This window comes from Centruroides sculpturatus, unplaced genomic scaffold (assembly GCF_000671375.1).
Source record: "Centruroides sculpturatus isolate CEXI.00-Female unplaced genomic scaffold, Cexi_2.0 scaffold103, whole genome shotgun sequence".
NCBI classification, from domain to species: domain Eukaryota; kingdom Metazoa; phylum Arthropoda; class Arachnida; order Scorpiones; family Buthidae; genus Centruroides; species Centruroides sculpturatus.
This window is the reverse complement of record NW_019384303.1, coordinates 164678-178627: the sequence shown is the minus strand read 5'-3', so window position 1 is coordinate 178627 and position 13950 is coordinate 164678. Positions and strand designations below refer to the sequence as shown.

Below are 13950 nucleotides of genomic sequence, written 5' to 3'. Positions count from 1 at the left end.
TTAAAAACAAACTACTCACCACACCTCAATAATAATCACATACACTGAACCAAATTTACGGTGTGGTACGATAAACGACGAAAAATAACGAAAAACAAACGTTTTCGAACCCCTTCTGGGCTCTTCATCAGGTTCCTACAGTTTTAGCTCGTAAATTCAAATAACGAATGACATTAAAATAAGTACGATCTTCAGTTCGAATCATTCTTTCAAAATTATACGACGCGCATGCGTGCCAAGTCTACCTACTCGGATATAACGGGCGGCTAAATTTGAGATGATCATTTGATAATCTAATCATTTGATAATCCGGCTAAATCCCAATGATCATTTGAGATGATCATTGGGAGGCACTCCTCCTCGGCGCGCCTCCCAATGATCATCTCAAATGGTTAGAGGCGATGCACATCCTTAAAGCCTCTATCGATACTACGTGCATAAATTTTAAAGAGGATATGCTTTTGTCGATGGCCTGGCAAGAGTTGATTCACAACACGATTTAGCCGCCCGTTATATCCGAGTAGGCAGACTCGGCACGCATGCGCGTCGTATAATTTTGAAAGAACGATTCGAACTGAAGATCGTACTTATTTTAACGACATTTGTTATTCGAATTTACAAGCTAAAACTGTAGGAACCTGATGAAGAGCCCAGATGGGGTTCGAAAACGTTTGTTTTTCGTTATTTTTCGTCGTTTATCGTACCACACCATAAATTTGGTTCAGTGTATGTGATTCATAAGAAAGAAAAATACTTACTATTTCTTTCATTCAGGTCAAGAGATGAAATATTTTCATCTGTTTCAGTCATTGCTATGTAAAAGAAAATCAAATCTATCATTAATTTTACACTTCTTTCTTTAATGGTTTAATTAAAATATTCTTATATAAATCTTTCTATATTAAGAAACTTTCATTTTTTAATATATTTCAATGGTTTATAAAAAGCTGAAAGAAATAAAACAGACAATTAATTAATGACGATACTTTAATATCAATAGTAATGAATAAATAACCTTATAAAGATATCAGGACCAAAGTTCATTTATTCATTGTTTTAAATAATCCAGTTAGCAATTTTCATTACTTTAATAAATTTCTTAAAACTTAACATGGAAAAAATTCTAAGAAAACATTAATGACAAAAAATAAATATGACAGAAAAGACAAAATATTATTATTGAAATGATTTAAAGCCTGCTCTTTAAAATATTATAGAATCTACTTTATATATAATGCCTGAAAACAAGCCTTTAAATAATTTAATTTATCTTTTTGCAATAATGAAGCATCTGTGTACTGAAGTGCAAACAAAGTCACTTAGTTCACTCACTTCCCATAGAACAAGTTAAGCAAATTGGTCTCAAATTAAACCTCATGACCTCTAGACATGCAGAAAACCATAGAAATTTGAAAAATTTTGAGTTGATCAAATTATTAATAATTTCAGCAATTTTCAATTGGTCACATGACAAATAGTACTGTCATAGCATCTATTAATAAATCTTGTGTCACATAATTTGTATCTTTAATTAATCATCTTAATACATATTTTCCATTAAAAAATATAAAGCATTTGTAACATTTATATTTATAAAAACTTTTACACTTTGGTGAATGTCCAAAAAGATGATGATGTCTTTCTTTTTCTACTAAGTTGCTGGCCTGAAAGAATTGTAAAGAATTTTGAACAAGCCATTAATAGAACTAATCTGAGTAACTGCTTTAAAATTGCATTGAGTTCAACCAATAATATTTTTCTTAGAAGTAAAAATTACACATGATAATATAAACAATATATCTAACAAAACTATTGCTTTTAAAGAAGTTTTGTTATGCACAATAAATTTGTATTCAATAAAATATTATGCTTAGTAGTTGTTTCATTTAGTTTCACTTTACTAAACACCATAAAAACCATCATACTATAAGCAAATTTACTAGTATTTATTATTTTTAGGAAAGTTTTAAACAACAAATATCTGAAAAATCATGTTACATTCTGTAATAACAAAAATATTTAATATTACGAGCATAATATATGTTATCATCTCTTTTTGAAAGCAATATATCTAGGTCTCAGTGGCATGCAGTGACATTTGATGATAGGGAAGCTGTGTTTCCATAAAAAATGATAAACAAATACTGGAAATGATAAAAATAAAGTTTATTTTAATTCTACAATAAATACATTGACATGAAACAAAGATATAAGACTTGTTTATGAAAATAATAGCACAATATATATTTATATTTTAAAAAATATAAGGGAAGCAGATTTTCCACAACTTCCATGGACTGCATGCCACTACTAGGTTTAATAGTGAACATTAGAATTGCTAGATTGGTCCAAGTTTAGTGTTAAGTCAGATTCCCCTCTGCTTGCCCCTCTTTATAACTACAGGGAAGTAAGCATACACATATGCAAAATGTATTACAAACTTATTATAAATCTAAAATACTAATCAATAATATAAATAATCTACTTTAAAAAAAGATAAGTGTTACATTTCATACCAAGACTGATGTCTAACAGCAATAAATATATTGCACCACTAATATACAACTATTAGCAGGGATGCTATGTGGCTAATACATTTCAAATCTTTATTAATAATCACCTTCAAATTTAGGAAAGGATGCATTTCAGATACCCCTCATCAGCTTACAAATGCATAGTACCAACTTAGCACACACATAATTATAACACTAATAGTTAACCAATACAAAGGGCTTTCTGGTGTATACAGTGCACTGTATTTACAATATATTTAATACAACCCATATACTAAAGAACTAAAAACTATCGAGCATAAAATTTTTTAATATAATAATGTAATATAATAAGGTTTATGGTTTATATAATAAACCTTAAACAAAACAAATACACCAAATCCATAAGACTGTGTAAAGCCAACTGCCTTGTACAATCATTTTACAATGTGAATGTGACTTTACTCCCATATCTGTTCAGCATCTGTTTCAAAGTTATGTAAAAATGATGTCATTCAACCACTAATGTAGCTTCATTCCCACATTGTTATTAATTCTAATGAATTTCTGTGTGTTCCTGTAGTCTTCTTTTTAATTGATTGTTTTCTGTCAGAATACTTTTGACACTATCTTTTAAAATTTCACAACTTCAAACATTGCAATGTTGTGCCACTGATGATGATATTAAATTGTTTCTGATGGCATATATATGTTCTTTAATTCTTGTCTTTAATTTTCTTCCAATTAAACCAATGTATCTTTTTTATGTGAGCAACTGTAATCCAATGAATAAACTACATTATCTTTTTCTAAATCATTATGTTAATTATTTTTAAATTTACTGTTAATCATTTTTGCTATGGTTCTTGTATGGTTTGGTACTAAAATAATATCTAAATTTTTTAATTTTTCTAAAACACCAAAAACCTATTATATTTTAAGATACAATGTCTTAAAAACTCCCAGTTATCTATTTAATGTGATATTTTCACTTTTCCTTTTACTTGTATTTAATCACTTTAACATAATGTTCTAGGGCAGTGGTTCCCAATTAGTTTTTCCTGCGTACCACTTCAAGAAAGAGCTCAAACTCGCGTACCCCTTATAGGAGAAATACATATTAATCCATACTAATATTATAAATTTGAAGGTAATTCTGTCCATCTGTCATTTTTTCACGTCTAAACCGCTGAACAGGTTTTAATAAAATTTGGCACAGAGATAGCTTACATGTTGGAGATGGACATAGGCTACATTTTACTGCGAGAAAATATCTAATTCCCACGAGAAAATTCGATATAATGCGGGCGAAGCTGTGGGTAGACAGATAGTGATAAATAGAATAAGTTTTTTTTTTACATTTATTACCTTTAAAATACAATTCTAATAATAATGAAAATAGCATAAGGTTATTTAATTTTAATGTGACAAATGTGCACAATTATCTTTGCACAACTTTGTAAAATCTGGTTGCTTTTTGGTCAGCTTTAGTCTTGAGTCATCTTCGAGTTGGTCGGTGACGATGTTTACTTTTCATGTTTGTTATGGCCGAAAAACCGCTCTTGCAGAGGTATTTTGTGCAAAATGGTAGTAAATATTTTATTGCTGCTTCGCTGACATTACAATAATGTTAATTGTACAATTACAAACACGTTTGTGTTTGTAGAATTGTACAAACATGTGGATTATCACACGTTATCCCTAACTTGCGAGTAAAAGGAGCAAAGGAAATTTAAATGAGAATGAGTATGAATAGCCAATATTAAACAAACCATTTTTATATAACAAATCAAAATATATAATGAAACAAAATATTAAAACTATACAAAACAATGAATCAATACCTAACCTAAATACTACTTAAAACTGTTCTTATTTCTAAACCTGACGCAAGAGAGAGTTCACAACAATCTATCTGAGTTCATATTACCTTCTTCTTTAGGTCTTTCGTATCTTTTTCTGTATCTATATGAGGGTCTTCTTCCTTTCTTGATTATTTCTCTTCTTATAATTTCTATGGACAGTTCTTTTAAATCTTCTCTATTAATAATCTTGTATACTTCGAATGTAGTACTCTATAACGATGTTTTTAGGACTTCTTTTTGGATTCGTAAATCAGCTTTGTATGACGATACCTTTCTTCATATGGGAAACCTCTTTTCGATGGACTGCCTCTATCGTATGGCTAGCTCTCTTCGTGTGCCAAACACATGCCGCATTCATCATCATTGTTTGTGAGATATTTAATAAAACTGTAGCTGGGTGATAAAATGACAAATAACACAATTTGTGTTAATTGTACAATTTTTGTTTCTTGTGTAAGAATTTCATTTAGGTATTGTCACAAATGCATTTTTTGATGAAATTTCGAAAATATTTTTAGTTATAAATAAACGAATTTGTGCATTCGACATTGTGTTGTAAATTGCCAAATTTTTGATGGTCCACCCATTATTTTTTTTATTGCTTCATCTCATGCATTTAAATTTTAAATCGACTGATTTTAGATTGCTGCGCGTATCCCTTCGTTCAATTTCCCGCGTACCCAATTAGTGGTACGCGTACCACTAATTGGGAACCACTGTTCTAGGGTAATTATTTAAACTTGGCATCTTGAATCCTATCCCATAATGCATCTGTGTATGCCATCAGTTGTCAATCCCATCTTCTGTAATAGTGCATAGTTCTCCACTTTCTTCAGGTATCAAATCACCTTTTTCACAGCAGTTAGGTGCATTTCTCAAGAGTCTTGGTTAAATCTTGACAAATTGTACACTGTGAAGCATATGTTCAGTCTTGAATTTGTTGTTAGGTACAATAGTTTCCTGAGAGCCATTGGTAGAGTGTGATGCCTACTTTATTACTCTCTTTGTCCAAGTTTTGACTGACATCCATAGGAAGTTTTGATGTATTGCAATCTTATATTCCCATCATTTCAAGAATTTGAGCTAAGTAGCACTGTTCATACACATTTAATAGCACTTTGTGTAAATAGTCATTCCAGCATTTTCTGGATTGTTTTAAACCATATAAGCTTTGTTGTAAAAGACAGACTTCATTTTTATCCATAGTATTCAATCCAGATGGTTTGTCCATGTAATCATTCAATTTCCCCTATAGGAATGATGTCTTGATGTCATGTGCCTTCAATTTTACTTCCAGTTGTGATGCTATATAAATTAGTACATACCATGTTTCTTTTTGCATCACTGGTGAAAATGTGTCATCATACTCCTTTCCTGGTTGCTGGGTGCAACCCATAGCTATTAATCAAGCTCTGAATTTATTCACCTTCCCTGTTTCATCTTGTTTTATCTTAAACACCCATTTTGACTTTATGGATTCTGCCCCTTTGAATAGTTTTATCTTCCATATTTTGTGTTTTTCCATGCTCTTCAATTTGTCACTCATGGCCTGTATCCAATTTTCAGCTTCCAATGAGTTAATCGCTTCCTCACAGGTTCTTGTCTATCATTTCTCTGGTGTAATGGGCTTGGTTCTTTTCTCTTGTTCTCTCCAATCATCTCACTCCCATATCAATAAGTCATTGTTCTTGATCTCTCATATCCTCGGTGTATCTTACTCTTAACACATCGTTCATTTCTCATAATTGTTAGACATCTTAGTTGTGAATTGACATTAATGCCATTTCCAATTTGCTGTTCACCTCTCCAGTGTGTTTTGTCTTGATCTCTATTTTCACATTTTCACTTCTCTCTATCATGTCCTCCATGACTTCTAGATCTCTCTCATGACTTTCTTCTGTTGTTTCACTTTTGGCTTTCTGTTGTTTTGTTTTTTTTTTTTCTTTTTGTTTGTTTTCCTCTGCCTGCTTCTTACCTGTGATGATGAGCTTTTTGCTGAGGTCTACTTTTGTATTTCTTGGGCTCTATTGAGTTTTTTTCCTGCTGTTTTTTGTTATTTTAGTTCGTATTTGTGTTACTGCTTAGATTTTGAATGTGTTTTTTGTTCTCAATAGGCTAGATTTTTCATCTTGCATGTTTCTTATTTGTTAGGCTTAGTTAGCTCAGTTTCTGTTTTGGTTTTGCCAGACAGAAACAGTTTCTTTGATTTAATCAATTTAAATTTATTCCTTTTCAACTTCCACTCGATCACCTTCTTCTTTTTGGCTGGCTTTTGCATATTTTCAGTTTTTATGATGTTTTTCAGTTAGTCTTGTCTTACACTCCGGTTACGAGGTTGTAAGTAAGAGTTATTTTTAGTACATTCCGGTGGGTGGAGAAGAATAAATAGTCTTGTCTTAGTTTAGGTCTAAGTTAGATAGCTCTCTTTTTGTAGTTAGTTAGGTCTTCAGGTGTTTAACTTCCCTTATAATTTTGGTTTTTTTTAGTCAACTAGTTTTTGAGTTTTTCGGATTTTTCTGGTTTTACTGCATTGCAGTATTTTTGATTTTTCAGGTTTTTCTGAATTGTTCTTCAGCCTTTTCGGTTGTAAGTTCATAGTTAGGCCTTATTAGGCCAGTTTCAACTGCATAGCCATTTTCATAGCATTCTCAGTGTTTGTTAGTATTTTGACATTTTCGCAGTTTGTTTTTTGTAGATAGTTTTCCCTTTGTAATTCATTCCCTTCATAGGTACTTTGTTTCCCATCTTTCTAGGCCACCCTGTTTTCAAGTTTTCCTTGGGTTTAAGTTGTAAGGTTATTAGTTTTAAGGTAGTTTAATTAAGAGTCTTTCTAGATGGCGTGTCCATCTAGTTCTGGAAATGGAAACACTGGGGTGGGAACCCATGCTCAGACATCTCATCGGTCTGTAAAAAGCTTAGGGAGCTTTTGGACATTATTTTGGGAAACTGTCCAGAAGAATGCAGCTCTGCTGTTTGGAAAGAGAACAGAACAAAAATTCATGAAGCTGCAAATGATCTTTCCTTGCTAGCAGACAAGACTATCTGAACAATGGTTCATTGTCCCAACAACGATGTTGATATGTTGAATAGTTTAATTAGTGAAGCAGTTTCAAAATCCCTAGCTGATAGTGTCTGTCATATTCAACAGGAGGTTTCTGAGAAGGTCAGCTCTCTCATTGATAGCAGTCAACAAAATATTGGACACTGCAAAAAACACTATTCCGATTAGCTTACCGACCTCCTCGTATGCTGGTGTTGCTGCTAGGGCTACACAACAAACACCAAAATTATCCAGAAAACAGTCTAAAAACATACACAGTCCAGTGCTGGCACATTTGCAGTTCTCATTTTTCCAAAAGAAAACATTAATATCACTCAGGACAAAATAAGAAAAACACTTACTACGAACATAAAACCTAGTCAGTTAGGAATCTCAGTTAAAGCACTCAGGAAAATTAGGAATAACAGAGTTTGCATTCAGTTAAACACAAAGGTCGACAGAGACAAAATGGTGGATGCCATAAACTCAATCAAAACATTAACAGATAGGTTATAAATCAGACACTCAGCAGCTAAACAACCTAAGGTTATTCTGTTAAATGTCCTGGGTGATGCTGTCACCAATACCATTAATTGTGCATTGTAAAGGAGTTCATAGAGGAACTCCTTTACAACGCACAATCAAGATTCACAAGCATCGTGAATCTTGATTGTGCATTGTAAAGGAATATGAAGCATTTCAGTCTCCAATACAAAAACCAATTATTGTCGGGTATTGGAAGCTTGTATATGGTGAGAGAACGACATTTCTAAATGGAACGTTGAGTTCTCCGTTGAGAGTAGTGACGTCAGCGCTGTTTCACCGTTGAGCTCAACGGTCTCAATGACCTGAAAGACCGTTGAGTATTCAACAAAATAACATGGCGGCTTCCATGAAAAAGTAAATTCCTCTTATAAAAATCCATTCGCTACTGTGGATGCTGTGATAGCGGACAGATTAATGAACGATCTGTATATGATAAAACATATGATTGCACGATTATGTTGGATAATTTGATCAATATTGAAATATTAAGATTTTTTTCATTTGTTCAAAATTGATTACGACCGATATTTGGCCCTCTAAGTCTTTCTAATGATATAAATATTCAAGAAAGTAATTAAAATTATTAAAGAAAGACTCAGTAAACAAGAAAATGATACAGATATGGGTTCATTTGAATAAAAGGATTTATTCGAATAATGGTTAAGCGAGTTACTTTAATTATTTAGCAAAACAGCCACAATTTCCACCTTCTCGTTACTTAAGTCAGCCATCTTGAAAAGCGACCTCTCAATGAAAGCGTTTCTTTTTTCTGCAAAATGTGACGTCAGATCATTCAACAGAGGGACTCAATGGAAAATTCACTGTTGAGTCAACTGTTGAATATAGAAACGTACTGATTATCATAATTGTAATCCTGCTGATGAGGGGCATAATAGCCCAAAACAGATGTGAACAGATGTGTGTGTACAGGCAACTAAATAAAGAAAGTCTGTTTTCTTGAAGAAATTTTTCCTCAATTCATGCATAAAAACTTAAAAACCTGTATAATTGTCCTATTAATAATTAATGTCCAAGTTGACAAAATATATATTAAGAAACTAAAGGACAGTAAGGCAATAATAATTACTACTTAGTTTTTTGCTGCAATAGGTACAATCACATTAGCAATAGTTTAATGAGATCTGCTATTCTTGAATGATATAACTGGCCTTGCAACCCACACCAACTCATTCACACACATACAATGTTCCATCATCTACTCGCATTCATTTCCGTTAGTGGGGCTCTTGAGAGCACTCACTCCGGAGGCATGGATGGCAATTAGCTTTCCCTTGCTTTGTTTCAACTGTCAGTATATAGCTGCCTTTTAACTTTGTATTTTAATTCTTATTTTCTGTCTTCTTTTTCAGTTTAAATTTGATTAGTCCTAGTTGTAAGTTAGATTAGGGACTCTTAACTTGGTTTCTGGTTAGGTTAAATTACATTAGGGTTTGTTAGCTTTAGCTGGTTAGGTTCATCCTAGGTTATGGTAGGTTAGTTTAGTAAGTTAACTTTAAAAAAAAATAATAATAATAATTTTTTGGGGGGGTCTAGCTTGTTTTTCTCTGTCGGTCCATTCTTCTAGTCTAGTTTGTCATTGTGTTCGTTTGCTTTTCACACTGTCTGTCTAGCTGTTAAGTAGTATTAAGATTCACGATCACATTCAGTTTTATTAGTATTAAGTAGATATAAGTCTTCCTACTAATAGCTACTTGGCACTAACTTCTACACTTAGCTATTCATGGCGGCACTCAATTATTGGTGATTGCTACACTCAGGTTTTCTTTTAGACCCTTCGGGACTACGGCCTTGCAGCCTAAAAACAGCACACCAACATCAAACATAGAGAGTACTGTAGCTATATGCATGTCATTCAGAGGGATCCTACCTTTCTCTACTGTCTATCTCCTCACCCTCCTTCCTCCTTTCCCTTACCCTCTTTTCTGCCAGCTAAACACTTTGTGTACAGTTGATGTATGTATGTATGTATGTATGTATGTATGTATGTATGTATGTATGTAGTTTCACTTTCCAAGAGGAGTTTGCTGGCTTCATCATCCCACTGAAATGCAATTTCTTCCTTTTGTGGATTTCTCAGCAATTTGCTTTCCAACTTATATTTATCACAATGTATGTGCTTTTCTCTAATTATTGTTCCATTTTCCAGATTGTACATCCTGTATGCATGATCTGAGTATCCAAGAAAAATCTCCTTCAGTTTTAATTGTTTTATCCATAGATACATAAACCAAGCATCCAAATCTTCTCATGAGCTGGACGGATGGAACCTTTCCCATTCATATCTCCATCAGAGTTCTTTTGTGGAAACTGGATTTATATCTACTGCGAATATAGTTCACTGTCTTTAATGCTTCAGCCCAAAACATATGTGATAATTTCACATCAATTAGCATAGTTCATGTCATTTCCATTTGACTTCTATTGCTCTGTTCAATCCTCTCTAACTTTAAGGCAAGTAAGGGATAGTCATCTGAAATTTTATTCCTTTTGCTCTAAGAAATCTTTCAGTCATTTCTTGTTAAATTCCCTGCCTCTATCTGAGCAGAATTGTAAAAGGGTCTATCTCTATCTGTCTCTTGTGATAGATAATTTTTCCTATTATTTCTTCCACAGCCTCGTCCTTTGTCTTTATTGGCTTCAACAACAGTTGTCGGCTGAAGGCATCCACTAAAGATATAAGATATGCAGTACGTGACACCTCCTAGACTGAGTGGTAAAATACATCTAATAAGATCTGCATGCCATAGTTCCATAATTCTACATAATGAATCCCTGTTAATCAATGCATAAAGCAGTTTCAACATTTTTCCTTTGATGCAGATGTCACAAATTAGTTTTCCAATCTTCCTGAGTTCCATTCCTTCCTCGAGTTCTTCATCATTCATTTCTTTCAATGTTTGACAGTTTACATGTCCAAGTCTTTTATGCCACAAGGAGTCACATTCATTTTCTCTTTATGTGCATCTCAAGGTTTCTTTAACTTCCTTCTCACAATGAAGCAATGATTGATTCTCTTTGCTTTGAAGAGAATATCCCTATCTCTGTCTGTTACAACATTCTTCCTCATCCTCACCTCATTGAGTCTTGCAATTTGGCCACACTGATGAGGTCTGTATCCAAGTTCAACACATATAGTACCTTGTTCAGCCGGATCCAACCAAATTCTTTCCATTGTTGAGACAATTCTCCTATGTCTAACACTGTCTCTGTTCATTCCTGCTCTGTCATCCCAATATCTTGTTTAATTTCTTCAAAATCATCCAAAATATTCTCAGTGAGAGGTCATATGAAGCTTTGCTCCTGAGTCAAGTATCCATTCAACTGGATGTGCTTCAATATCTTTTTCATTATCTTCATCAATGTCTTCATATGTCACAGCTGCTCTTTCAGTTTTGTTTTTCTTCCATCTTTCATTCTTATTATGCTTACTAGAGTTCATTGTAGTTACTCATTTATTGTCAATGCATTTGGGACAATTCAATGAAATATGCTCAAAATCTTGGCAATTAAAACATTTTACCTTCAAGTGGCCTTCCTTGGATATGCGATTGCTACTGCCAATTGTTACATTGTTTTCTTGAATCAGACATTTTTCTTTTACTCATTACTTTATAGGCAGTTTCTTCATTTGTCTTAAATTGACTTTTGTTGTTGTTCTCTTCATCCTTTAATTTCTCTCTAAATTTTGTCATTGTCATATCAATTTTATATTCAAGTAACTTGACCATTACATCGAATTCAGGTCTCACACCTTTCAACATAAATTAAATCATTTCATGTTCTTTGATATTCTTGCCTGACATAAGGCATTTGATATAGATAGCTTCAGCTCTATTCAGATATGCTTCAACATTCACATGAGCCCACTTTTACAGAAGTCATCTCACTCAAACATTTCATTTGGAGTTCTCTGCTCTGCAGTGAACTCCAAATGAAATTACAGCCTCCTTACTGATGTTTTGATGATGTAATAGAGGACTAGAAGTCCAGTCATAAAATTCTTCATTACCCATAATGTTGTGTAATTGTCATCTTCCCAGCTTGGTATATTTTTAATTTATTGTCTCTTTCTGCATTGTCATCTCCTAGGTTACATGGTTCATCTACTTCCATGATATTCTTCCTCAATTTCCGACCAAAGCTCACATTCGATATGATTAGACCATAAAAAATAACTTTCATCATTAAGCAACTCAATTCTCAATAAAATTATCCCTTTCTTGTCATAGGTCACTATCTCAGGTGTCAGTTTCTTTTTCAATTAACATGCTTATTGTTTATATTAGTCATCCTTGTCATAAAATTCAGTACAATCATCATTTTCTTAATTTAAAAGTAGATTCCTTTTTAAAATGTTAGAATATTTCTTACCAGATCTCTTTGTAAATTCAAAGTAATTTTATCCTAGGTCATCTTAACTTCATCTCAACTATCGTTCAAAAGTTTGTTACAATTTGTCATTTTCTCTCCCTTCATCTTTACTATAGTTACTGGAAAATAACAGACAACTACATTCTGTTACCATTTGTTATAATAAAAGACAATTCAAATCAGTCAAAATTAAAAATCACCACATCTCACTCAAGGTGAAGACATTGAACATGAGCATGTCAACCTGACACACCCAGAAGAAAAAGGGAACATAACAACCAAGAACTATGGGAAAAGTTCTTATCTCCAAAATGTGGTGATCATGAGCACAGCTATACTGTTATACATTGCCACATATAACGAATTCTCACATTTTATAAACTGAAGAACATTCAAAGTCATTGGTTTGCCTGTCTGAACATATCATATGCACAAAAACATTTTGATTCACAAGGATTTCTAATGTTTTCTATAAAAGTATGCATTTACTCTACCATAATTAACTAAAATAAAGAAAATTCTTTTATTCCACCATACAGTTGTACTGGTTTTAGGTACAACACCTTGCAATAAATGATAAACTTATAAATTATTGGGCTGCAATTTGAAAAAATTGTAGACCTATAAATTTCCACTTTTGTCCATTTGTCTTAGATGAAAGACAAGACCAGATATGGAAATCTTAGGGACAGGAGGCCCCAATTAACCATATACAAACTTCTGATACTAACCAGAAGTAATGTTATTTCAGTTCAAAAATTTTCCCTGAAAGGTGTTAGATGACCCATATGACTATTGTTAATTTAAAGGAAATGTATGATGTACAGGGGAAAGTCACTACTAATTTGAGGTGAACAAAATTTGCATCCTGGCATTAAGACAATGTCACAATAAATAATTGCTCATTATTAGTATATTAGTTTGTGATCATAATGGCAAATCCATTGTAAAAAGGTGGAAAAAAAGATCAAGCAGAAAAATGTTAAATTTTTATGCAGTTTTTGATATGGGCAACAAATAGTTAATAATGATCAACTACAGGTAACCCCTGTATAACACGGTAGTTATGTTCCAAAAAATTACCGTGTTATGCGAATCAAAGAACTAGTACGAAAAGGAGGGTTAGGTTCCAAAAATTAAAAAACATGCTACTATATTTTCATAATTAAAATAAATATCTTTATTAAAATTTTCTTAAGTGATACATATTAATACAGTAGAACCTCGAAAACTCGGCTCTCGATAACCCGGCACTCTGGATAACTCGGCCACACCCTGGCAGGGCAAAAAAATCCTTAGTTAATTAATTATCATTATAGACAGCTTTATAAAAGTATAAAAGCTCTCATAAAGTATTTTTCTGAGGTCTGTCTTATCAGTCAAATTACTGTACACAGTGTATTCATTAATTTTCATTTTCATGTAGTAAAGGCTCTATGCCTTCATAAAGGACGTACTTTTCCTTTGTTTAAGGGTATTTGGGCAGTTTATTCTCTGTTGTATTCTCAAGCAAACAATACATACAAGTACAGTACAGTATTTTCTGAGGAAACACGCATACTTATCCTTTTTTAACCCCATTCCCGATAACCCGGCATTTTCACAAACTCGGCCA

At 32.9% G+C, this 13950-nt stretch overlaps 1 protein-coding gene across 6 annotated transcripts in view; it reads right to left on the bottom strand.

Moving 5' to 3' along the window:
- The window catches only part of LOC111617852 (protein BANP-like), a 56534-nt gene that overhangs the window by 33305 nt on the left and 9279 nt on the right, over positions 1–13950 (bottom strand). For 3 of the 6 annotated variants that reach the window (XM_023359180.1, XM_023359213.1, XM_023359218.1), the window contains exon 2: positions 759–812. In XM_023359180.1, coding sequence (XP_023214948.1) covers positions 759–810 — 52 coding nt within the window. In that variant the 5' untranslated portion in view covers positions 811–812. Of the gene's footprint in view, positions 1–758; positions 813–1015; positions 1124–12335; positions 12991–13950 lie in introns of those variants that run through there. The other 3 variants (XM_023359203.1, XM_023359194.1, XM_023359188.1) reach the window with 3 other exon arrangements.